At 42.0% G+C, this 27112-nt stretch overlaps 1 protein-coding gene across 1 annotated transcript; it reads left to right on the top strand.

Annotated features, from left to right (window-relative positions):
• Nucleotides 1-17242: 17242 nt before the first annotated feature.
• On the top strand, nucleotides 17243-26449 carry EIF2B5 (eukaryotic translation initiation factor 2B subunit epsilon). The gene is made up of 16 exons (XM_043473567.1): nucleotides 17243-17545; nucleotides 19021-19145; nucleotides 19976-20161; nucleotides 20251-20428; nucleotides 20518-20598; nucleotides 20878-20955; nucleotides 21483-21795; nucleotides 22705-22850; nucleotides 23070-23211; nucleotides 23332-23433; nucleotides 23755-23862; nucleotides 23999-24089; nucleotides 24388-24511; nucleotides 25189-25314; nucleotides 25748-25858; nucleotides 26025-26449. Exons 1-16 carry the CDS (start codon nucleotides 17339-17341, stop codon nucleotides 26082-26084), a joined length of 2178 nt encoding a protein of 725 aa, XP_043329502.1. The 5' UTR covers nucleotides 17243-17338; the 3' UTR covers nucleotides 26085-26449.
• Nucleotides 26450-27112: the final 663 nt, after the last annotated feature.

The following is a 27112-nucleotide window of genomic DNA, read 5'->3' as shown; positions in this document are numbered from 1 at the left end:
AGTTTCCTGGATTATCATCAGAGATCAAGGACTTTAGAAACTTTCTGAATTTATAAAATTTCTTTCTGGCTGGATTCATGATTGATTTTCTGTTTCAGGACATTAAAAAGTATATATTCCTTATTTACATGTACTTCTGTAAATAGAACTTATTGATTGAATCATTTAAATCCTCTCCGTGTGTGCTATTTTATTCAAATTCTCTGAGTAGTTGTAGTTTTTCTTTTATATGCTTGACTGCTACCTCATAAGATACATAAAAGTGTATGGTTATTATATCTTGAATTGTCCCTGATTTTATCCTTAAATAATGGCACTATCTATTCCATTCAATGTGTTCTGAACTTCATTTCCATTTGTATGATAATAACGTTGCCACTCTAGCTTTGTGTGTGTGTGTGTGTGTGTGTGCGTGCTGTCGTATCCAACTCTTTGTTACTCCATGGACTGTAGCCCTCTGTCCATGGAATTTTCTAGGCAAGAATACTGGAGTGGGTGGCTATTCCCTACTCCAGGGGATTGTCCCGACCCAAGGACCAAATCCTAGTCCCTTGAATCTCCTGCATTGGCAGGCAGAATATTTTTGCATATTTATTTTATTAATTCTTGGTTAATTTTGAAAAACTATTATGCATACAAGGTACAAATATTAAAAGGCACAAAAGAGTAAAACATGTCTCCCTTCCATCTTTGTTTCCAGCCACCAAGCTCCCCATTTTCTTGTGCATCTTTCAGGTATTCATTTTCCACCTTTCCTTGTCACTTTACTTTTGATGAAGTTATATAAATAACATAAAGCTGGATTTTATTTAATTCAACATTTCTTTTGATAAATGGATTCAGCTTTGTTTACATTTAGAAAAAATACAGTTGGTTTTATTCCTTCCATACATTTTGTGTTTATGATTTATATTCCTTGGTGTTGTTTTCTCTATTTGCCATTTCCTCGCTTTTGCTGGCTCGGTCTAATTTTTATTAATTTTTTTCCTCCTATAAATTTTAAGTCCTATAATACTTTTTAAGTACTTTCATGATTATGTTCCTAACAACTATAATTAGACCAATATATTTTCATTAATTTCCAAAACTAAATTAAAGACAATTCATTTTAAGCAACACTGCCCTCCATCTAATCTTTTTCTGTGCTGGAATTTCTGCTAATCACAGGTTAGCAGATCTGTCCTCCAAGCTCTTTTTCATCATGCCCTCCTTTCTTTGTAGGTTGGTTTTGTGTTATAATCAATCTTCCAGACAACCAATTCGGTCCTCAGTAGTGACCATTTCTACTCGTAGTTCACCTATCGAATGTTTTAATTAAAAACACTTTGGGAAGGGCTTCCTTGGTGGCTCAGTAGTAAAGAATCCGCCTGCCAAGGCAGGAGACGTGAATTTGATCCCCGATCCGGGAAGATCCCACATGCCGCAGAGCAACTAAGCCCGTGTGCCACAACTATTGAGCCTACGCTCCAGAGCCTGGGAGCTGCAACTACTGAGCCTACATGCCGCAACTAATGAAGTCCGTGTACCCTAGAGCCCATGCTCTGCAACAAGAAAAACCACCGCGATGAAAAACCTGCACACTGCAGCGAGAGAGTAGCCCCTGTTAGTCAACACGCGAAAAGCCCGCGCAGCTACAAAGACTCAGCACAGAAATAAATAAATAAATAACATTATAAGAAAAAAATAAAAAACACATTTTTTACTCTCATAAAGTCTTTAAATTTTTTGATCAAATACCTTAAACATTATCTTCTCTTTCTCCTTTTTTTTTTTTTTAACCTTTCTACTTCAGTAGGAGCCTCTGTCCTAAATATCCATCTTGGTAATTGAGATGGTTAATTTTACGTGTCAATTTGGCTAGGCTATAGTACCCAGTTGTCTGGTCAAAAAATAGTCTGAACGTTGCTGTGATTAACATTTATAATTAACAGACTTTAAAGCAAATTACCCTCCAAAATGTGGGTTAGCCTCATCCAATCAGTTGAAGATCTTAAGAGCAAAGACTGATGTTTCTGATGAAGGAATTCTTACTCAAGAATGCAACGTATTTGTCTATTATACCTTAATAAAGTAGAGTTACAACACAGAAACCCTGACTGAGTTTCCAGCCTCCTGGTCTGGTCTGTAGATCTCAAATTCAGCACTTCAAATCAACTCTTACCTAAATTTCCAATCTTTCAGGTTATGTTACAGATTTAGCCTCTACAATCACAAGAGTCAATTTCTCTCCTTTTTTTTTTTTTTTTAATGTTTTGACTGTGCAACATATAGAATCTTAGATCGCCAACCGGGGATTAAACCCATGCCCCCTACATTGGAAGTGCAGTCTTCCCATGCACTGAGCCACCGGGAAAGTCCCTTAGAGTCTATTTCTCAACATCTAAAGATTTCTCTCTATTTTTTTCTTCAGAAAATATATATTTTGTTTCTCTGTAGAAACAGAGAGGCCTGGTCCTTTATATGCTAAAGAGGGATATAAAAATACATAGATATTACTTTCACTCTCAAAGTGCCTATTATCTTGCTATATAGTCACTTTTGAAAGTGAGCCATTAAATGTTGCATCATTCAAAACTTTTTTGCCCCACAAATTGCAAATATAAAGAGAGAGCAAAAGAAGGGATCTATAAAGAGATTTAAGGTATATAACTTCAATTTAATCATGATAAAATATCAAACAAACCTAAAATGACTATAAAAACTTGAAAAAAACCTTCCCACACACCCAGAGAGCCTCATTGGTGAGTTCCGTCAAATATGTAAAGAATAATTAATATCAATTCTACACAATCTCTTTCAAAAATTAGAAGCAGAGGGAATATTTCACAAATAATTCTGAGACCAGTGTTATTACCCAGATGCTAAAATCAGGCAAAGATATTACAAAAAGAAAACTAAAGATCAATATCCCTTATGAACATAAATAGAAAGATTCTCATCAAAGTACTTACACACTGAAATCCAGCAACACATCAAGAGGATTATACACCATAAGCAAGTAGAATTTATCCCAACAATACAAGGTTGATTTAACATCAAAACAACTATTAATGTAGTACTATATTAAAAGAACAAAGGGCAAAACCTACATGGTCAATTCAATAGATGCAGAGAATGCATTTAACAAAAATCCAACACCTTTCAGTATAAAAACAATCGACAAACTGAAAATAGAATGGTAATTCCTCTACCTGATAAAGTGCATCTGTGAAAAACCTGCTGTCATCACAGTAAATAGCAAAACACTGAAACTTTTTCCCATAAAATTGGGAATAAAATAAGGATGCCCATTTTTCCCACTTCTATTCAACATTGTACTGAGTGTTAGCCAGGGCAATTGGCAATAAAAATAAATAAAAGGCAGAAATTGGAAAAGAAGAAATAAAACTACATTGGCAGATGATAGGATCTTTTTTTTTTTTTGATAGGATCTTATAAATAGAAAATCTGAAGGAATTCACTACAACATCTATTAGAACTAATGAATGAGTTCAACAAGATAATAAGATACAAGATCAATATACAAAAAAAGTATTTATATACATTAGCAATAAACAACTTGAAAATAAAATTAAGAATTATTTTTTAAAAAAGGACTTCCCTGGCAGACCAGTGGTTAAGAATCTGCCTGCCAATATAGGGGACATGCATTCAATCTCTGGTCTAGGAAGATTCCACAGACTGTGGCACAACTAAGCTCATGCACCACAACTACTGAAGCCTGTACACCCTAGAGCCCATGTTCTGCAACAAGAGAAGCCACCACGGTGAGACGCCCACACACCGCAACTAGAGAGTAGCCCCTGCTCACCACAACTAGAGTAAGCTCTGCATAGCAACGAACACCCAGCACAGCTATAAATAAATAAATAAATCTTTTTAAAAATCTTACTACAGAGCACAATAATCAAGATATTGTGGTACTAACACAAAGAAAGACATATAGAGCAATGAAACAGAACTGGGAGTTCAGAAATAAACCCTAACATTTATGATCAATTAATTTTTACAAATGAAAAAAAAAATTTTTTACAAATGGACCAAGACAATTCAGTAGGTAAAATAAATATTTTTCAGCAAATGGTGATGGGACAGCTAGATATCAACATGCAAAAGAATGAGTTTGGATCCCTATCTCACACCATACACAAAAATTAACTCAGAGCGGATCTCTAAACCTAGATGCAAGAGCTAAAACAAACCATCAAGAAAGGGAGAGGAAGAAAATATTTGAAGACTCTGCACTTTTGTGTGCAGAGTTTGATCCCTGGTCAGAGAACTGAGATCCTGCATGCCACATGGCGAAGCCAAAAAAACCCAAACATTTCTTATAAACTCAGCAATAGACAAATAACCGATTTTAAAAGGAGCAAAGATTTTGCATTCCCACCAATAGTGTAAGAGGCTTCCCTTTTCTCCACACCCTCTCCAGCATTTATTGCCTGTAGACTTTTGGATAGCAGCCATTCTGACTGGCGTGTAATGGTACCTCACTGAGGTTTTAATTTGCATTTCTCTGATAATGACTGATGCTGAGCATCTTTTCATGTGTTTGTTAGTCATCTGTATGTCTTCTTTGGAGAAATGTCTGTTTAGATCTTTGGCCCATTTTTTGATTGGGTCATTTATTTTTCTGGAATTGAGGTGCTATGGAGAACAGTGTGGAGATTCCTTAGAAAACTGGAAATAGAACTGCCATATGACCCAGCAATCCCACTCCTGGGCATACACACTGAGGAAACCAGAACTGAAAGAGACACGTGTACCTCAATGTTCATCGCAGCACTGTTTATAACAGCCAGGACATGGAAGCAACCTAGATTCCCATCAGCAGACAAATGGATAAGAAAGCTGTGGTACATATACACAATGGAATATTACTCAGCCATTAAAAAGAATACATTTGAATCAGTTCTAATGAGATGGATAAAACTGGAGCCCATAACACAGAGTGAAGTAAGCCAGAAAAATAAACACCAATACAGTATACTAACACATATATATGGAATTTAGAAAGATGGTAATGATAACCCTATATGCAAGACAGAAAAAGAGACACAGATGTACAGAACAGACTTTTGGACTCTATGGGAGAAGGCAAGGGTGGGCTGATCTGAGAGAACAGCATCGAAACATGTATATTATCAAGAGTGAAACAGATCGCTAGTCCAGGTTGGATGCATGAGACAAGTGCTCGGGGCTGGTGCACTGGGATGACCCAGAGGGATGGGATGGGGAGGGAGGGGGGAGGGGGGTTCAGGATGGGGAACACATGTAAATCGATGGCTGATTCATGTCAATGTATGGCAAAAGCCACTACAATATTGTAAATTAATTAGCCTCCAACTAATAAAAATAAATGAAAAAAATAAATAAAAGGAGCAAAGAATCTGAATAGACATTTCATCAAAGAAGACATGCAAGTGACCAATAAGCATGAAAAGATGCTCAACATCTTAGTTGTTGTTGTTCAGTCGTTAAGTCACTGCTTTTTAGTATGTTGTCTAGGTTTGTCATAGCTTTTCTTCCAAGGAGCAAGCGTCTTTTAATTTCATGGCTGCAGTCACCATCCACAGTGATTTTGAAGCCCAAGAAAATAAAGTCTGTCACGGTTTCCATTGTTTCCCCATCTGTTTGCCATGAAGAGATGGGGCCAGATACCATGATCTTAGTTTTCTGAATGTTGAGTTTTAAACCAACTTTTTCACTCTCCTCTTTCAATTTCATTAAGAGGCTCTTCAGTTCTTGTTCGCTTTCCACCATAAAGGTGGTGTCATCTGCATATCTGAGGTTATTGATATTTCTCCCAGCAATCTCGATTCCAGCTTGTGCTTCAACCAGCCCGGCATTTCATATTTATTTAGCCTTTGCCATTCAGGCTCAGCAGTCTAACAATTGGTGAGTTGGTTGGTGGACAACAATGACCTCTAGGGGGTGGTGTTGCCTAATTCCATAAACCACTCTGCAGTATTTCAGGGCCTAGCCAAAGAACACTTTTATTTTCTGTTTTCTCTGCCCTTCTCCTCCCTTAACTTTTTAAGTGAATTTTCTATTGAATGATCTCAACCTGTTTCAACTGAGCTTTTGAGAAAGTTTAAAAAATATTTTTCTTCAACGCTCAGCCTGGACAAAGAGAACTGTCATACCTCTGGAGACTAGTTACATCTCTGGAGGTGATAATAAAAAAGAGAAGAGTCCAGCAAGCTAGGACATGAACAGTAAAAATCTCAGCTATCTGATAACATATTAAGAATCCTCAAAAAAAAAAAAAAAAAATAAGAATCCTCAACTTTCAGAACAATGACTCCAGAGCTAAAAGAAACTAGAAAAATAAACACTCACGGAGATGAATAATTGGCTCTGATCAGTTCAATTCAGTTCCGTTCCATTGCTCAGTTGTGTCCGACTCTTTATGACCCTATGGACTGCAGCACTCCAGGCTTCTCTGTCCATCACCAACTCCCAGAGCTTACTCAAACTCATGTCCATTGAGTTGGTGATGCTATCCCTCCATCTTATCCTCTGTCGTCCCCTTCTTTTCCCGCCTTCAATCTTTCCCAGCATCAGGTTCTTTTCCAATGAGTCAGTTTTTCGCATCAGGTGGCCAAAGTAGTGGAGTTTCAGCTTCAGCATCAGTCCTTTCAATGAATATTTAAAACTGATTTCCTTTAGGATGGACGGGTTGGATCTCCTTGCAGTCCAAGGGACTCTCAAGAGTCTTCTCCAACACCACAGTTCAAAAGCATCAATTCTTCAACGCTCAGCTTTCTTTATAATCCGACTCTCATATCCATACATGACTACTGGAAATACCATAGCTTTGACTAGATGGACCTTTGCTTGCAAAGTAATGTCTCTGCTTCTTAATATGCTGCCTAGTTTGGTCATAACTTTTCTTCCAAGGAGCAAGCATCTTTTAATTTCGTGTCTGCAGTCACCATCTGCACTGATTTTGGAGCCCAATAAAATGAAATCTGTCACTGTTTCCACTTTTTCCCCATGTATTTGCCATGAAGTGATGGGACCAGATGCCATAACCTTAGTTTTCTGAATGTTGAGTTTTAAGCCAACTTTTTCACTCTCCTCTCTCACTTTCATCAAGAGGCTCTTTAGTTCTTCACTTTCTGCCATAAGTGTGGTGTCATCTGCATATCTGAAGTTATTGATATTTCATCCAGCAGTCTTGATTTCAGCTTGTACTTTATCCAGTCCAGCAATTCTCATGATGTATTCTTCATATAAGTTAAATAAGCTGGGTGACAATATACAGCCTTGACATACTCCTTTCCTGATTTGGAACCAGTCTGTTGTTCCATGTCCAGTTCTAACTGTTGCTTCTTGATCTACATACAGATTTCTCAAGAGGCAGGTCAGGGGGTCTAGTATTCTCATCTCTTTAAGAATTTTCCACAGGTTGTTGTGATCCACATAGTCAAAGGCTTTGACATAGTCAATAAAGCAGAAGTAGATGTTTTTCTGGAATTCTCTCACTTTTTTGATGATCCAATGGATGTTAGCAATTTGATCTCTGGTTCCTCTGCCTTTTCTAAATCCAGCTTGTACATCTGGAAGTTCACAGTTCACGTACTGTTGAAGGCTGGCTTGGAGAATTTTGAGCATTACTTTGTTAGCATGTGAGATGAGTGCAATTATGTGTTAGTTTGAACGTCCTTTGGCATTGCCCTTTTTTGGGATTGGAATGAAAACTGACCTTTTCCAGTCCTGTGGCCACTGCTGAGTCTTCCAAATTTGCTGACATATTGAGTGCAGCACTTTTGCAGCATCATCTTTTAGGATTTGAAATAGCTCAACTGGAATTCCAACACCTCCACTAGCTTTGTTCATAGTGATGCTTCCTAAGGCCCACTTGACTTCACATTCCAGGATGTCTGGCTCTAGTCCAGTGATCACACCATCATGATTATCTGGGTCATGAAGATCTTTTTTACATAGTTCTTCTGTGTATTCTTGCCACCTCTTCTTAATATCTTTTGTTTCTTTTAGGTCCATGCCATTTCTGTCCTTTATTTGTGCCCATCTTTGCATGAAATGTTTCCTTGGTAGCTCTAATTTTCTTGGAAAGATCTCTAGTCTTTCCCATTCTATTGTTTTCCTCTCTTTCTTTGCACTGATCACTGAGGAAGGCATTCTTATCTCTCCTTGCTATTCTTTGGAACTCTGCATTCAAATGGGTATATCTTTCCTTTTCTCCTTTGCCTTTTGCTTCTCTTCTTTTCACAGAAATTTGTAAGGCCTCCTCAGACAACAATTTTGCTTTTTTCATTTCTTTTTCTTGGGGATGGGCTTGATCACTGCCTCCTGTACAATGTCACAAACCTCTGTCGATAGTCCATTAGATCTGTCTAACAGATTTAATCCCTTGAATCTATTTGTTACTTCCACTGTATAATCATAAAGGATTTGATTTAGGTCATACCTGAGTGGTCTCTCCCATCAGGAAACTTCCATAAGCCTCTTTTCCTTCTCCATCAGAGGGCAGACAGAATGAAAACCACAGTCACAGAAAACAAATCAATCTGATCACATGGACCACAGCCTTGTCTAAATCAATGAAACTATGAGCCATGCTGTGCAGGGTCACCCAAGGCGGACGGGTCATGGTGGAGAGTTCTGACAAAATGTGGTCCACTGGAGAAAGGAATGGCAGACCACTTCAGTATTCTTGCCTTGAGAACCCCATGAATAGTATGGAAAGAAAAAAAGATAAGACAATGAAAAATGAACTCCCCAGGTCGGTAGATGCCCTATATGCTCCCAGAGATCAGTGGAGAAATAACTCCAGAAAGAATGAAGAGACAGAGCCAAAGTAAAAACAATACCCAGTTGTGGATGTGACTGGTGATGGAAGTAAATTCCGATGTTGTAAAGAGCAATATTGCATAGGAACCTGGACTGTTAGGTCCATGAATCAAGGCAAATTGGAAGTGGTCAAACAGGAGATGGCAAGAGTGAACATCGACATTTTAGGAATCAGTGAACTAAAATGGACTGGAATGGGTGAATTTAACTCAGATGACCATTATATCTACTACTGTAGGCAAGAATCCCTTAGAAGAAATGGAGTAGCCATCATAGTCAACAAAAGAGTCTGAAATGCAGTACTTGGATGCAATCTCAAAAATGACAGAATGATCTCTGTTCATTTCCAAGGCAAACCATTCAATATCACAGTAATCCAAGTCTATGCCCCAACCAGTAATGCTGAAGAATCTGAAGTTGAACGGTTCTGTGAAGACCTCAAGACCTTCTAGAACTAACACCCAAAAAAGATGTCCTTTTCATTCTAGGGGACTGGAATGCAAAAGTAGGAAGTCAAGAAATACCTGGAGTAACAGGCAAATTTCGCACTGGAGTACAGAATGAAGCAGGGCAAAGGCTAATAGAGTTTTGCTAAGAGAACGCACTGGTCATAGCAAACACCCCTTCCAACAACACAGGAGAAGACTCTACACATAGACATCACCAGATGGTCAATACCAAAATCAGACTGATTATATTCTTTGCAGCCAAAGATGGAGAAGCTCTATATAGTCAGCAAAAACAAGACCAGGAGCTGACTGTGGCTCAGATCATGAACTCTAATCACTAAGCAACAAGTAAGCCCAGCTGAGAAGCACAAAAAGCCCTAAGATTTACTCTGAAAGTGCCCTAATCTACCAGCTCAATACATACAAAAACCAGAGCCCTGACTGTTTAGCAGTGTCTAGAAAAGTGCAGCTCTTGTACATGTATCAAGGGTACTCTGAAGGGGACATATCAAACCATTATTTTGACATCTTTACAGGTAGAACCTGGAGAGGAAAAAAGTGTCAATTAGAAGAAAACACAGGGTTGGCAGTGACTTCTTGAATATGACACCAAAAGGACAGGCAACAAAAGAAAAAAACAGGTAAGTTGGACTTCATCAAAATTTAAAACATTTGTGCATCAAGGGACACTACCAACAGAGTAAAAAAGCAACCTGAAGAACTGGAGAAAATATTTGAAAATCATATATCTGACAAGGGATTGATACCCAGAATATACAAAGAACTCCTACAACTCAACAACAACAAAATTTATTTTAAAAAGGGCAAAGGACTTGAATAGACATTTCTCAAAAGAACATAAACAAATGGTCAATAAGCACATGAAAAGATGCTCAACATCACTAGTCATTAGAGAAATGCAAATCAAAACCACAGTGAGATACCGCTTGACACCTATAAGGATGGACATTATAAAAGAAAAACTTTTTCAAAGAAAATAACAAGCTTTGGTGAGGATATGGAGGAACTGGAACCCTTATGCATGTAGGTGGGAATGTAAAATGGTATAGCTGCTGGAAAACAGTATGGTGGTTTAAGATTAAATCATGCAATCCAGCACTTCTACTTCTGGATATATAACCAAAAAAAGTGAAAGCAGGGACTCAGATACTTATACACTCATGCTCAAAGCAGCATTGTTCATGATTAGCTAAAATATGGAAACAACCCAAGTGTTGTTTCATTTGGGTTCACAGTGAATGGATAAGTAAAATGTAGTGTATACATAGAGTGGAATATTATTTAGCCTTATAAAGGGAGGAAATTCTGACATATGCTATAACATGAATGAAACTTGAGCACATTATGCTAAGTGAAATAAACTAGTCACAAAAGAACAAATATTGTATGAGTCTACTTAATCTACTTAAATGAAGTACTTAGAATAGTCAAAATCATGTAGACAGTAGAATAGGGGAGAAGAGAATGGGAAATTACTAATATTGTTTGATGGATACAGAGCTTCAGTTTCACAACATGAAGAGTTCTGTGGATGGATGGTGGTGATGGAAGCACAGCAATGTGAATGTACTAATACCACTGAATTGTACACTTAAAATGGTTAAGATGGTAATTTTTTTAAAGATGATGCATTTTATTTTATTTATTTTTGGCCATGTGTCACGGCAAATGGGATCTTAGTTCCCCAACCAGGGATAGAACCCATGCCCCCTGCAGTAAAAGAGTTGAGTCTTAACCACTGGACCACTAGGGAAGTCCCAAGATGGTAAATTTTGTTACATGTATTTTACTACAATTAAAAAACAAAACAAAAAGCATAAGCTTCAGCTTGGAGGAGCCTGAAATTACTTCTACTTATCAGTCTAAAGTCAATAAGACTCTCCCTCACTGACTGGCAACAGCCAGTCATTCATTCAGCAAATATTTACTGAGCATGTACCATGTGCCAGGTACTCTTCTAGACACCTGGCATACAGTAGTGAATAAAACAGACAGAAGGCCCCAATTTTCACAGAGCTTACATTTTAGACTGGTTGATATTCAAGACTCATTTTGAAACCTTAATGTCAATATATTAATTTACAAAAAGAACTAGAACTGGTGGTTGACCAATACAAATGGCCTTTTAACATATGAAAGTATGTTCAACTTCACTCAAACTAAGAGAAATACAAATTAAAACTATACTTTGTTCCCCTACATACTGATAGAAAGTCCAAACTTTGACAACACATTCTGTTTATGAGGCTGCAGAGGTACAGGTACTCTCATACATCACCTGTGTCAGGACAAAATGGCACATTTTCCATAGATAGGCATTAAGTATTCACAACACCAATAGCAATGAAGTTTCGGCAGGCTTCCCAGTGAATTCAACAGCGTGTCCCCTGCCATGGAAATCAAATTCAATTTGAACTAGTCACTCTCCTTTAAGAACAAATTCTAGGACTTCTCTGGTGGTACAGTGGGTAAGAATCTACCTGCCAATGCAAGGGACAAGGGTTCGATTCCCGGTCCAGGAAGATTCCACATGCCGAGGAGCAACTAAGCCCGTGTGCTATAACTACTGAGCCCAAGCTCTAGAACCCACAGGTCACAACAGCTAAGCCCACGTGCCACAACTACTGAAGCCCAAGCACCTAGAGCCTGTGCTCTGCAACAAGAGAAGCCACCACAATGAGAAGCCTGCACACCACAACAAAAAGTACCTCCCGCTCACTGAAACTAGAGAAATCCCACACACAGCAACAAAGACCCAGTACAGCCAAAAATTAATAAAAACTTTAAAAGACAATTCTAAGAAATAAATGCAAATATACAAAGATATCAATGTGCTAATTCACTTCAGTCATGTCCAATGCTTTGCAACCCTATGGACTATAACCCGGCAGATTGCTCCATCCATGGGATTCTTCAGGCAAGAGTACTGGAGTGGGTTGCCATGCCCTCCTCCAGGAGATCTTCATGATCCAGGAATCAAACTCCTGATTCCTGCAGCTCCTGCATTGCAGATGGATTCTTTACCACTGAATCACTGGGGAAACCCAAAGATATCAATAGAAAGATGCTATTAATAGTTGCAGCATTATTCGTAATAGAAAAAACTGCAAAAATAACCTGAATGTTTATCAGACGAGAAACAAATAATGACATATCCAAACTACAGAATGTTACAGAATTATTATAGTTTATCTACATTCCACCATAAATTAAATAAAAATTAAATTGCAGACAAAAACATATCATCATAATAATAGATAATACTTGGACTTCCCTGGCAGTCCAGTGGTTAAAACTCCACACTGCAAATGCAGGGTGCATGGATTCAATTTTTTCTTGGGGAACTAAGATCCCACATGCCATACAGTACAGCCAAAATAATAATAATAATGATAGCTAATATTTATATTGCATTGATAATATGTCAACAGTGTTCTAAGAGCTTTTCATATATTATCTCATATAATCCTCACAACAAACTAATGAGGTAAATACTGTTATTGTTGTTTAGTTGCTAAGCCGTGTCTGACTCTTTGTGACCCCTTGGACTGCAGCATGCCAGGCTTCCCTGTTCTTCACTATCTCCCAGATTTTGCTCAAATTCATGTCCATTGAGTCGGTGATGCTATCTAACCATCTCATCCTCCGTTGCCTCCTTCTCCTTTTGCCTTCAATCTTTCCCAGCATCAGGGTCGTTCCCAGTGAGTCAGTTCTTTGTATCAGGTAGCCAAAGTATTGGAGCTTCAGCTTCAGCCTCGGTTCTTCCAATGAATATTCTGGGCTGATTTCCTTTAGGATTGACTGGTTTGATCTGCTTGCAGTCTAAGGGACTTTATAGAGCCTTCTCCAGCACCAAAATTTGAAAGAAAACACGAATTCTTCAGCACTCAACCTTCTTTAGCGTCCAACTCTCACATCCTTAAATGATTACTGGAAAGACCATACAGACCTTTGTCGACAGAGATGTCTCTGCTTTTTAATACACTGTCTAGGTTGATCATAGCTTTCCTCCCAAGGAGCAAGTGTCTTAATTTCATGGCTGCAGTCACTGTCCACAGTGACTTTGGAGCCCAAGAACATAAAATCTGTCACTGTTTCCACTTTTTCCCCTTCTATTTGCCATGAAGTGATGGGACCAGATGCCACGATCTTAGTTTTTGGAATGTTGAATTTTAAGCCAACTTTTTCACTCTCCTCTTTAACCCTCATCAAGAGGCTTTTTAGTCCCTCTTCACTTTCTAAGATTAGAGAGAAATCTGCATCTGCATATCTGAGGATATTTCTCCAGCAATCTTGATTGAAGTTTGTAATTCATCCAGCCCAATATTTCACATGATGTCCTCTGCATATAAGTTAAATAAACAGGGTGACAATATACAACTTTGTCATACTCCTTTCCCAATTTTGAACCAGTCCATTTTTCTGTGTCTGGTTCCAACTGTTGTTCCTTGATGCACATACAGGTTTCTTAGGAGACAGGTAAGGTGATCTAGTATTCCCATCTCTTTAAGAACTATCCACAGTTTATTGTGATCCACACAGTCAAAGGTTTTAGCATAGTCAATGAAGCAGAAGTAGATGTTTTTCTGTAATTCCCCTGCTTTCTCTATGATCCAATGAATGTTGGTTTGATCTCTGGTTCCTCTCCCTTTTCTTAATCCAGCTTGTACATCTGGAACTCTTATATATATATATATATTTGAATACATGAAAATGGTGTGTGTGTGTATGTGTGCTTAGGCATATAACTCTATGCCTAGATAGATAAACTTAGCAGGGAAATAGAAAGAATACCCATGAAATGTAATGGTTATAACTCTGGGAGTTGTATAGAGTGAGAAAAGTAGAGGAAGAAATTTTTACTTTGTTATGTAGTTTTTGTATGTGTTATGTGTGTGTGTGTATGTATGTGTGTGGTTTGTTAATTTGTGGTTTCCAGAAAGCTTTTTTTCCCCCAATTTTTTTATTTTAGTAAAGTATACATAATACAAAATTTACTATTTTAACCATTTTTTAGTGTACAGTTCAGTAGCCTTAAGTACATTCACTTTGTTGTGCTACTATCACCACCATCCTTGCACATAACTCTTTTTATGTTGTGAAATTGAAATGCTATACCCATAAATAACTCCCCATTTTCTCCTCCTTCTCTTAGCCCCAACCATTCTGCTATCTGTTTATATGATTTTGACTACTCTAAGTATCTCATATAAATGGAATTCTATAGTATTTGTCTTTTTTCTGACTTATTTCACAAAGCATAATGTCCACAATGGAGTTTCATCTACCTTGTAGCATATGTCAGAATTTCCTTCCTTTTTAAGGCTGAATCATATTCTACTGTATATATACAGTACCTTTTGTTTATCTATTCATTCACTTGGGTTGCTTCCACGTTTTAACTATCATGAATAAATAATGCTGCTATGAACATGAATATATATATATATATATATCTGAGTCCCTTTTTTCACTTTTTTGGGGTATATATCGGAGATGTAGAATTGCTGGAAACATAGTAATTGTATGTTTCATTTTTTGAAGAACCACCATACTGTTTTCCATAGAACCTGCACCACTTTACATTTCCACCAATAGTATATAAAGATTCCAATTTCTCCACCACCTCACTAATGCCTCTTATTTTCTGGGTTTGTTTGTTTGTTTGTTTTGATAACAATAATCCTAATGAGTATGAGGTGATATTTCATTGTAGTCTTGATTTGCACTTACTAAATGATTAATCGAGGAGGGCATGGCAACCCACTTCAGTATTCTTGCTTGGAGAATCCCCATGAAGAGAGGAGCCTGGCAGGCTACAGTGCATGGGCTTGCAAAGAGTCCAACACGACTGAGTGACTAAGCACAGCACAGCACACAATGATTAATCATGCTAAACACCTTTCATGTGCTTGCTGGCCATTTGTATAACTTTTTTCGAGAAATGCCCATTCAAGTCTTTTGCCCATTTTTGTTCTATTGTTGTTAAGTTTTGGAAGCAAAAAAAAAAGAAGAAAAAATCAACAGGTCAAGAAAGAGTCTCTGTAAGAGACATCTGTTAAAACCTTATCTATCCAGCTACCGGTCTATAGAATTACAAGGCCTGGATTTACCACTCACACTTTCTGAGGTGAAAGTGTTCCTCCATCAGTCTTATCTGACTCTCTGTGACCTCATGGACTGTATCTTGCCAGGCTTCTCTGTCCATGGGACTCTCCAGGCAAGAATACTGAAGTCGGTTGCCATTTCCTTCGCCAGGGGATCTTCCCCACCCAGGGATCGAACCCGCGTCTCCTGCATTGCAGGCGGATTCTTTACCTTCTGAGCCAGCACTTTCTGAAGTGTCTGAAGTCATTTAAAATTTTCTACAATTGGACTTTCCATACCCTCATCACACCCCCACACAACCCCCTTCTGTGTGCATCCTGTTTATTTACTCACCCCTCTTTTCTCTTTCTTCCTGTGGGTTTGTAGGATAGTCAAACATCTTCTGCAATGTATACTCACTTAATTGAAAACATTTACTGAGTTGCCGTCTGCCTTTTCTTCTCCAAGCTAAATTTTCCAAAATTCTGAAGAAATAGTTTTCATTCAGCACCGTCACTAACTGGTAGAGGGAAGAAATGACAAGGCCCACTAGACCCACGAGGAGTGTTCCTGAAGAACGCGGGCCAAGCCACAGCCGCTGCGAGGAAACAAATCTCAGCCGTTGGAACTCCGAATCCCGACATGCAACGCGGCCACGGGTGGTAAAGACCCTTGCAGAAACTTTGTCACATGGTGAAACACCAATAGTTCTCCTGTTGAAGGAGCGCGCTGCCTTGCTGGAAAGCTCCTTCCAACCAAAAGACACTCAAGCTGCCTCACCCCACTTCCACTGTGTCCCCAAGGTCCCGCACTTCGGCAGGCCTGGCTGATGCACCGCAGTCACGGCCTCGTTCCCTCAGGGTGCCGCACCTCTCAAGACTCCAATCTTGCGGTTTACGTCCAACTCAACTTTATACAGTTCTTGGTTCCAAATTTATTTCCAATCTGATTAAGACACAGAGTAGGGTTTCAACAAATGCCGACAGACTGAATAAATGAAGACGTCATAAAAGAATAAAATTTTAGCCACACATAATTTGGCAGAAAGATTATGGAGCTATAATCTCACACTGATCGAGTTCCAACACCAGTTTTTCCACTTAATCCAGTGGGGTCCACCGAGACTTCAAAAAATGTTTGTTGAACGAATGAATAAAACGTTCTCACAGAGACGTATGACGAACTAAGTGCGATAATGCTTTTTATTATTCCCAGCCACAATCAGCGCTTAATATTAATAGAATCACCACTCTCCCTACTATTCCACGTTCTGTATTTATGTAGACTTGTGAGTGCCCTGAGGGTAAGGAATGTCTTACTCGGTCTGGGCTCCCCAAGGTACCGGCTCACATTAGGTGAGGAGAAAGAAAATGGAGGACCACAATGTTTAATGTGCTGGGAGCTTGTGATAAAGAACCCGCCTGCAGAAGCAGGAGACAAGTGACGCAGGTTCGATCCCTGGGTGCGGAAAATCCCCTGAAGGAGGGCATGGCAACCAATCCAGTACTCTTGCTTGGAGAATCCCCATGGACAGAGAAGCCTGGAAGGTTACAGTCTATAGGGTCGCAAAGAATTGGACACGACTGAAGTGTCTTAGCACGCAGGCACGGAGTGGAGATTACACATCGAGAGCCGCTTCGCAGAGAGTACGAGTCTCATTATCCCCTAAGAACGTCAGTTTGCTAGGGAACAAATGATGGCGGCAACACTTGCACCCCATAAAACCCCTCCTCGCCGCCCGGGTGGCTCAACTAGCCGCCACCCGCACCGCTGGGCCCTACTCCTCTCTGCCTCTCAGCTCAGCCCTTAGGCAGACCTAGGGGAGACGCATGCGCATTCTTCTGCCCTCGGCCCCTCCCTCCCTCCTTTCGCTGCTCCTTCACATTTCGAGTGCTGGATCTTTTTGTCCCTTACTGCGTGCCGTGTCAGTTTCCGTGCGGAAGTGGTGGCCGTGAGAGAAGATGGCGGCCACTGTGGTGGCGCCGCCTGATGCCTTGGCCAGTCGGGTCAACAAGCGCGGCGGCGGCGGACCGGGAGTCGGTGGCGGCAGCGGCAGCGGTGGGGCAGCCAGAGGGGCGGAGGAGGAACCGCCGCCTACCCTACAAGCAGTTCTGGTGGCCGACAGCTTCAACCGCCGCTTCTTCCCCATCTCCAAGGACCAGCCTCGGGTGAGCGACGCGCTCGAGAGCTGCCGGAGGGCCTTGAGGTGGCAGGGCTAGGGCAAGTTATACTTTCAGCTGTGTGGTGAGGCGGCCTCTGGAAGGACTTGTTCCTACTCTCTTTCCCAGAAATCGGGTTTACCTGGTTAGGAGGAAGGCGGAGAGACCGTCAAAAGCCTTGATGACTGCCTGACCAAGTGAGTGGCTGGCAGATTTGGGCACGCGTAGTGCTGTTCGCCTCCAGGTTTGGGAGGCCCGCAGGACTAACCTCGGACCAATGCTTGTGAGAAGCCTTCACACGAGGATTCAGTGCCTCAAGAGGAGGCTGCGCCGCTTTTATGCAGAGGAAAAAAGAGATTCTTAGGTGAAAGAGAATGTCACCTCCTTTTGCCTCCAAAAGGGAGGTCCTGTGCCTTAAAAAGGAGCAGACTGGTCTGATCCCATAGTAACAGCTGTTTTGGATCTTGTACAGTGTGCTTTTTTTCTTTCCGGGTTTTGATGACAGTCAGTGCCATCTCTCACTAGGAGAACAGAACGGGTTCAGTGGCTGGTTGCCAGAATCCCCTGTATTGTCTAGACACTGGGGAATTGGACTGAGCTACTCCTAGTGATTGCTGGGTTCCTCAGCAGTTCCCATTTCAAAGAAAAGGACTTACATTCGGTTCAGTGAAAACCGTCTTTGACTCCCCACCCCACCTCCAAATAGTCTAACTGGCTATTTGTTTTGGGCAGCTGATTGGGATGGCTAGCCCCTGGCTGTTAGAAAGAGATCAAGGAAGGAAATCTTACAGGGAAAAAGGCCTTATTGGTGTTTTAAGTTTCTGGAGGTATGACTGATTTCTAGTATTAGAAATCAGGGTTGTCTGTTCTGTATCAGCTCTGTCTGATGCTAAGCAAGTAGATCCCATGCTTTTTGTATCCAGATTGCAACACATTAGACTCATGTTTGGGCTTCCCAAATAGCTCAGCTGGTAAAGAATCTGCCTGCAATGCAGGAGATCTCGGTTTGATTCCTAGGTGGGGAAATTCTCCTGGATAAGGGATATGCTACCCACTCCCTTGGGTATGTATTCTTGGACTTCCCTGGTGGCTCAGATGGTAAAGAATCTGCCTGCAATGCGGGAGACCTGCGTTCGATCCCTGGGTTGTAAAGATTCCCTAGAGAAGGGCATGGTAACCCATTCCCAATTTTCTTGCCTGGAGAATCCCCTTGGCCAGAGGAGCCTGGTGGGCTGCAGTCCATGGGGTTGCAGAGTTGGACATTGGACATGACTGAACAACTAAGCACTGCAGACTCATGTTTAGAGCATGCCATGAACATCAAAGGCAGGAGCCTGATTACTTTTAAATAGGAAAGATGAAACTAGTGTTTGAAAATTCTGACAGAGGAGTGAAATTGTGGTTGAAGTGGGAGAAAGAATGGTTCTCAGAGGATCCTCACAGAAAACAAGTCTTCACACTTTTTTTTGTCTCTTACCCTCCAGGTCCTCTTGCCCCTGGCCAATGTGGCACTAATTGACTACACTCTGGAATTTCTGACTGCCACAGGCGTACAGGAAACCTTTGTCTTTTGTTGCTGGAAAGCTGCTCAAATCAAGGAACATTTACTGTAAGGCTCTGCAACTTTTCTTTCCATGTTTCACCATTTTTCCCTGGTTTCCTTAGAATGAATGTAACTAAGGGGAAATCATGAGGGAGAAAAATGTGTCTATTTGTATCCCATCATAAGGTCTAAGGGCATTCTCTTCACTTAGGAGGTGAGCAGCTGAAACTGTGACAAAGATTAAAGAACAGCATTTGAATTTTTTCTGAATCTCATAAAGTTTAGTCCCAGTGAGTTTTGCTTTTTATTTGGTGGCTCCAATATGCCAGTTACAAGAGTAACATCTTTGTTTTTCCACTGAGCTTCTAAATGTTGAACTCTTCCTCATCTTTGTATTCCTGGTACCTAGCTTAGTACCAAGCACATAGTAAACACTTAACAAATATTGAGTGAAATCTTCTTGAAAAAGAGTGACTCTCAGGATTTAGGGAAGCTTAGGAAATAAAGACTAGGATTAGCATGATCTCCATCAGACAGCTCCTGAATTTGATAGGAGCTTTAAGAGAAAAGTTTGTCCCTAGAATACTTCGAATAACCTAAGTCTCAGCTGCATTTTTAGTTCAAATCCATGTTTGGGGATGAGTCAGGGAATGGAGAGGAAATAGCCATGCTTCTCTAACCCATAAAACAAGATTGGTGACACTATACTGAAACCATTAATTATAGTTCATTAATCTCTTTGAAGTTGAGGACGCTGGCAGAAACTCCAAAAAATCACAGCAAAGGAGTGTGAATGTTGAATGGCGGGGGGCGGGCAGGGGGGGGGGTGGATAGGGAAGCTCTGCATGATCTTTGTGTTTGGTTTATTCATTCCCCTCACCCCTCCCTTCCCTTAGGAAATCCAAGTGGTGCCGCCCAACATCTCTCAATGTGGTTCGAATAATTACATCAGAGCTGTATAGATCACTGGGGGATGTTCTCCGTGATGTTGATGCTAAGGCCTTGGTGCGCTCTGACTTCCTTCTGGTGTATGGGGATGTCATCTCAAACATCAACATTACCAGAGCCCTGGAAGAACACAGGTCAGGATGGGAAAACAGTAGAGGTGGGGTTTGGGACCAACAGAGCCCTAGGACTGCTGTTTTACAGCTCTCCTTTCTGTCCTTTATAGGTTAAGGCGGAAGCTAGAAAAAAATGTATCTGTGATGACGATGATCTTCAAGGAGTCATCCCCCAGCCACCCAACTCGTTGTCATGAGGACAACGTGGTAGTGGCTGTGGATAGTGCCACAAATCAGGTGCTCCATTTCCAGAAGACCCAAGGCCTCCGACGTTTTTCTTTCCCTCTGGTATGTGGTTATCTGGGGTCCTTGAAGTGGGAAGGTGACAAGCTTCAGCAGGAGAGATGAGTTAAAGTCCTTGTAACTTCTCCCCACAGAGCTTGTTCCAGGGCAGTGGAGATGGAGTGGAGATTCGCTATGATTTACTTGATTGTCATATCAGCATCTGCTCTCCTCAGGTGAGCTCCTCAGAGCAAAGGCTGCATATCCACAGAGTAAAACTCCGAGGGTATATTACCACCCCCTTAAGTGGCGAAGGTATATTTCTTCTCCCTCTCTCTCTTATCTGCTCTATAGCAAAGAGGTGTTGTCATCTTGACCCCAATAGCTCATTGGCAGACTTTTTTGGGATTCTGGCCCATGTCCTGCTGTCATAGTATCTGCTATGTCTCCAGGGGGCTATGTTTGCTTCCAGAGAGTAGTACTTAACCTTAGCCCCCTCTGACTTCTCCACACAGGTTGCTCAACTATTTACAGACAACTTCGACTACCAAACACGAGATGACTTTGTGCGAGGCCTGTTAGTAAATGAGGAGGTAATAAAAGGCTCCCAGTGCCTCTTTAGAAGAGGGCTGTAATATTACCTTGCGCTGATAACTTTTGGTTTCCCCACCCCCCCTCTTTTTTCCTCTCTTTCTTCATTTGCTTTTTTATTTTAACCAACTTCAGGGACAGTAGACCCCACTGACACACAAAAGCAGAAGATTCATTTTTTGTTTTTGGCAGATCCCTAATACCATCTGACCACCAGTGACGTGTTAAAAAAATCTCAAAATCAACAAATTGATTGCTAAAAACATGACTATCCACCGTTACACATAATGTGAAAGTTTGTTTTCCCTTGGGTAGGTGGGGAGACTTTTGGTCTCGTCTTATATTTTATTGAGCTGGAAGGAAAATAGCTGGAGGTGAGAGGGAAGCAGTACAGAGAAAAGTCTCAGGCCACTTGGCTGTGACACTAAGAAGCAGTGGGGAGTTTAAGGAAGTTAGAAGAGAATTATACTGGGGGATGTTCTTTCTGTCTTGCTTGCTTGAGTGACCTCTCTTTTTTCTCCGCACTTAGATCTTAGGAAACCAGATCCACATGCATGTGACAACTAAGGAATATGGTGCCCGGGTCTCCAACCTACACATGTATGCTGCTGTCTGTGCGGATGTCATCCGCCGATGGGTCTACCCTCTCACCCCAGAGGCTAACTTCACTGACAGCACAGCCCAGAGCTGCACTCACTCCCGACATAACATCTACCGAGGGCCTGAGGTCAGCCTGGGCCATGGCAGCATCCTGGAGGAAAATGTGCTCTTAGGCTCTGGCACTGTTATTGGCAGCAATTGCTCCATCACTAATAGTGTCATTGGCCCTGGCTGTCACATTGGTGAGTATTGGTAGGGAGGTCAAGCTGGTCATCCTAGGAACAGGAACTTGGGGGAACCCCATGAGTCCAGAAAAGGATACAGAGGGTTAGTCCCTGAGAATAAGGAACTAGAATGGCTGCCTTAATAAAGGAAGGAACAGGGGTGTAAAAATAGTGATACTTTTAATCTGTGGTCTGTGAGCCTATTATTGGGTGACTCTTCACATTCCAGGGTACCCTGTATTCACATTCAGGACCAACTGGGATAATTAACATGCAATAACACCTGTTTAGTACATTGCAGTTTACAAAGGGCTTCTGCGTACTTTATTTCATTTAATCCTCACCAAAACCTTATGAGGTAGGTATTATTTATAGATAAGTTTTAGAGATAATCAAAAAGGCTAAAAGGGGTTGTCCTCCCCCAAGGTCATGGCTCATAAGACGCAATGCAGAGACTTGATTCCAAGTCTAGTGTTCTTTATACTCTTAATAACTCACTTTAGTTATAAGAAAGTGATCCTTCTAATGGAACTACCCCATTAAGAGCACAATAAGATTCTGACTTTAAAATGTACCAGAAGAGGTAGAATAATTTGGTTCTACTTTTAGACATGAGTGTGATTCTAATAAGGTTCTTGAGTTCAAGGGATCTCCAGAAATCTTAAAGGTTCTCGGGTTCTTAAGTCCAGTATATAGTCAAATTGTTGTAAACCTGGTGGAGGATAGTCAGGCTGAGCAATGTTCCGGGTCTCTGGCCTGAGCTTAGAGAGGGAGAGGGAATTTATGGTGATTTGGGGATGGAGTAGTAGAGCTGGATGGGAGCTCTGCTGGTGTCAGTCATCCCCATTCTCCACAAATGGTCTGAGAAGTGGTCTGGTCTGGAATTGGAGCCGTGGGTGACCAGGAGTCTTTCCTATCCTGAGCCAGGTGATAATGTGGTGCTGGACCAGGCCTTCCTGTGGCAGGGTGTCCGAGTGGCTGCTAGAGCACAGATTCATCAGTCTCTGCTCTGTGACAATGCTGAGGTCAAGGAAAATGTTACACTGAAGCCTCGCTGTGTCCTCACTTCCCAGGTAAGACCTGCTCCACATGGCACATAGGCCATGAGCTGAGTGGTGGTTATGCTGAGCCAGAAAGTGCCTATGTCCACCAAATCCAGCCTGAATTGAAATTCCCAATCCAGTGGTTTCATTTGCTTTCTACTTGGCTAAGTAAAGTCACTCTCCTTTGCTGGGAGTACTTTTCCCACACATTAATGGATCTGTGCCACCCATTCCTTTTTTCTCCTCCAGGTGGTAGTAGGCCCAGATATCACGCTGCCTGAGGGCTCGGTGATCTCTTTGCACCCTCCAGATGCAGAGGATGATGAGGATGATGGTCAGTTCAGTGATGATTCTGGGGCTGACCAAGAAAAGGAGAAAATGAAGCTGAAAGGTGTGAGACTCAGCAGGTGTGGGGCATCTGTGTGTCTCTGCCCCATAGAAATACCAGTGTTTCCTCCTAAGGGGTTGGTGCTTCTCTTGGGCCCTTGCTAAAGATCAGTGTCTTTTCCAGGTTACAATCCAGCAGAAGTTGGAGTTGCAGGCCAGGGCTACCTCTGGAAAGCTGCAGACATGAACATGGAGGAAGAGGAGGAACTACGGCAGAATCTATGGGGTGAGCTAGGCCTCATTCCTGCCACCCACCATCTAAATCAGATTATTTTGAGGGAGTTTGAACACTTCAGAATCAGACTGGCAGTGGTTTAGTCCCTAAGTCATGTCTGACTCTTATGGCCCCATGGACTGTAGCCTGCCAGGCTTCTCTGTCCATAGGATTCTCCAGGCAAAAATACTGGAGGGAGTTGCCATTTTCTTCACCAGGGGATCAGAATCAGACTGCTTGTTCATTAATGTATTCATGCAGACAGAGCAGATATATTGCTCTCTGTCAGTGGCTCTCTCGTTTTCTTTTTTCTCACCCCCGCTGGACTCCCAGGACTCAAAATCAACATGGAAGAAGAGAGTGAAACTGAAAGTGAGCGAAGTATGGATTCTGAAGAACTAGACAGCCGGGCAGGCTCCCCACAGATGGATGACATCAAAGGTACGTGGCCAAGGGAGCAGTGTCTGGGACAAAAGAGGAAAACCTCCAGTTTGGTTGGGCATAAAGTGAGGACTGGATGACTTAAAGCATCCTGGAGCAATATCGGCCCATGAACTTACTCTTGCTTTGATTTCAGTGTTTCAGAATGAAGTCCTGGGAACACTACAGCGGGGCAAGGAGGAGAACATTTCTTGTGACAATCTAGTCCTAGAGATAAACTCTCTCAAGTAAGAGCAGCCCCTCCCTGTTCTCATCACCTCGGGGTAATCCCAGGTGGTGGAGGTTCTCTCCTGATTCTTCCCCAAATAGGAACGTGTTCCCTTGACATCCCAACTGGACAAGGCTGGTCGCATTTGAAACAGGGAGAACATTATTCTAGCCTCAGCATAGACTTCTTCCTTCCAAAATCCTCCCTTTCCATGTTGCATCTGACTTCCTCTTCCTCAATGTCCTGCCAAAGTCATAGTCCTACAGTATGCTGAAAGGGCCAGTGAAGGCCCTGGTGTCACCCCAGTCTCCCCACAGGTATGCCTACAACATAAGCCTGAAGGAAGTGATGCAAGTACTGAGCCATGTGGTCCTGGAGTTCCCACTGCAACAAATGGATTCCCCACTAGACCCAAACCGCTATTGCGCCCTGTTGATTCCCGTAAGCAAAGATTGAGGCTGGGTACAAGGGGTTGAGTGGAGACAGGAATACATTTTGGGGGCTTGACTTTAATGGAAATCAGGAATAGAAGGTCTTATGGGATATATGTTATTTATGGTTCCTTTCTCCTTGCCTCTGGACACAGATTGGGTTCTAGAGCAGGTTTGGCTGTCCAGAGGAATCAAGTTAGTTTCAGTAATGAGTGGCCTTTGAGATTCCAGTATTTAGGTGGTGCTAGACCCCAAAGGCACACCCAGAATGGACTGGATTGTCCTGCTGTCTGACTGAAAATGATCTGACCCAGAATAAGGTGAACGTTTAGACTGGGAACAGATATTTTGAGGCAGCCTGCAGTATCTGACCCCCTTCACCTTCCCTTGGAAATTTCTTTTTCCCTAGTCCTGCCAGCAGCTCCCAGATGCCTCTGACATAATTCCACAGAGCCTGTATAATCTCTCTCGTCTTTTTTAATTTTTAATTTTGTGACTTGCGGGATCTCAGTTCCATGATCAGGGATTGAACCCAGGTCATGCCAGCGAAAGTGCCAAATCCTAACCACTAGACCAGGCAACCACCTCTTGTCTTGAAAGACCCATGTTATCATTATTGATTCTCTTTATTGTCCAGGTCTAGGTGCATGCTCAGGAGTTTATTGCAGCTTCTCCTCTTTCCCACAGTTGGTCAAGGCCTGGAGCCCTGTCTTTAGGAACTACATAAAGCGCGCCGCTGATCATTTGGAATCTTTGGCAGCCATTGAGGACTTCTTTTTGGAGCATGAAGCTCTTAGCACTTCCATGGCCAAGGTGAATACCACCCCAAGCCACATAGTCCTGCATTTACTTTGAAACAGGCTTTGGTGACCTCCATGGAGACACAGGAGAGACTGACATGAATCCATATGGAGTTTGGTTAATAGCTTCATCCACCTGTAGTGTTGTGCTCATGCTGGGATAGTACAGCTTGGAGCCAAGCTAGTAAGGCAGTCATTTGGAGGTTGTCCTGGGAATGTGTGGAGCACTATCCAACAATGGTTACAGAAGTCAGACCTGTCCCAGTATCAGAGTGAACAGCTCACTCTTGTCTATTTTGGAGGAGACTACACAGTGTGTAGGAGGCAGCTGAGGGCCTGGTAGGAAGGCACCTCTGGTAGGATTATCTTGTTGCCTCTTCCTCTGTTATCCATTGTATCTTCAACCCTGCAAGGCCCCTGAGACCTTCTCTGCTGGCCTTCTGTAGGTACTGATGGCTTTCTACCAACTGGAGATCCTGGCTGAGGAAACAATTCTGAGCTGGTTCAGCCAAAGGGAGGTAACTGACAAAGGCCAGCAGTTGCGCAAGAACCAGCAGGTGAGTCAGGCTGCCCTCCTGTCACCACAGTGGTTGTCTGGTTCCCTGGCTCCTGGCCTCAGACTCCAGGTGGTTGGTCCCTGGGCCTCTGGTTGTTTATCCACCAAGGAGAGCAGGAGGGTTATGTGCGTCTCCCTCAGTAGCTCTCCACTCTGCTTCCTTACAGCTGCAGAGGTTCATCCAGTGGCTAAAAGAGGCAGAAGAGGAGTCATCTGAAGATGACTGAAGTCACACTGCCTGCTGCTGTGGGTGTTGTTGATTACCTTCAAGGTTTCTGGGCCAGGACAAGTGAGAGACTAGTTCAAAAGGATGAGTGACCACCATCTGAACTGAGGCTGGAGCAGAGGCTGGAACTACAGTGTTCTTCCCACCATCAGCAACCATGTGCCTCCCATCTGACTGGGGAGTCGGGGTGAGGGAAGTTGGGCTGGATAACAGCTCTGCCTAAGGAGGAGCTAAGCAGGCCCTGCAGTTAGAGGAAGGCCAGAGGAACAGCTTTGTGCTCTGGTTTCCCCTCAGGGAATAGCAGAGAACAGTTGGCCCTCTCTGCTGCTTGTATTTGTTAATATTAAAAAAACAGAGAGAGGGGTATATTTGGTTTCTCTCCAACTCTGACTGATCAGCCATTGATGTAGGTGACCAAAGAGTTCTCAACCTCTGATGTGGTAGCCTTTCCTTAACCACCTGGTGGAGAGGGAGAAGAGGGGTGTTGTGGCCACTAGATGGTACTGTGGTGCCTCGCTAGTTGACTATTGCCATGGTCATGATAGTGGAGGGGCTAGATTCTTTTCCAGCCTTTGTGGACCAATTTGTGGTCCTGGAGTGGTGTGCCTGAACCAGGTTCCATAGAGAGTCCTAGTCCAAACACTTTCTTCAGAGGGTGATGATACCAACCATATGTAAAGTCCATTAACCACCTGCCAGTCCATCACATGCTCTGTCCAGTTGATCCAGTACCACTGTCAGGGAAACAGGGCTACCCTTCATCTTCAAAATAAGGGAATTTTCTCAAGATCTCATGACTCTTGGGGGATAAAACTAAGGACTTGCGCCTCGTCCAGAATTCTTTCTCGTTCACCATTTTCAGTGTCTCAGTGAAGGGAAATTCCCCCCAGATGCAAATACAACCTCAGGCCACCAATGGATATTCTTAAGAATAGAGGAGGAATCTGAAATGGGCAGTCCCCTAATACATGTTATTTTAGTTAATCTTCACATCAGCCCTATGAAGTAGGTCTTATCCCCATTTTCTGA

Source organism: Cervus canadensis, chromosome 7, assembly GCF_019320065.1.
Source record: "Cervus canadensis isolate Bull #8, Minnesota chromosome 7, ASM1932006v1, whole genome shotgun sequence".
Taxonomy (NCBI): Eukaryota; Metazoa; Chordata; class Mammalia; order Artiodactyla; family Cervidae; genus Cervus; species Cervus canadensis.
This window is presented reverse-complemented; position numbering and strand designations above follow the sequence as displayed.

Coding starts and splice junctions, on each gene's coding strand:
- EIF2B5 (XM_043473567.1), top strand. CDS start 17,339: ATGGCGGCCACTGTGGTGGCGCCGCCTGATGCCTTGGCCAGTCGGGTC. Junction 23,212..23,331: donor GGAGAAAATGAAGCTGAAAG/GTGTGAGACTCA, acceptor TGTCTTTTCCAG/GTTACAATCCAGCAGAAGTT. Junction 24,512..25,188: donor ATTGCGCCCTGTTGATTCCC/GTAAGCAAAGAT, acceptor TCTTTCCCACAG/TTGGTCAAGGCCTGGAGCCC.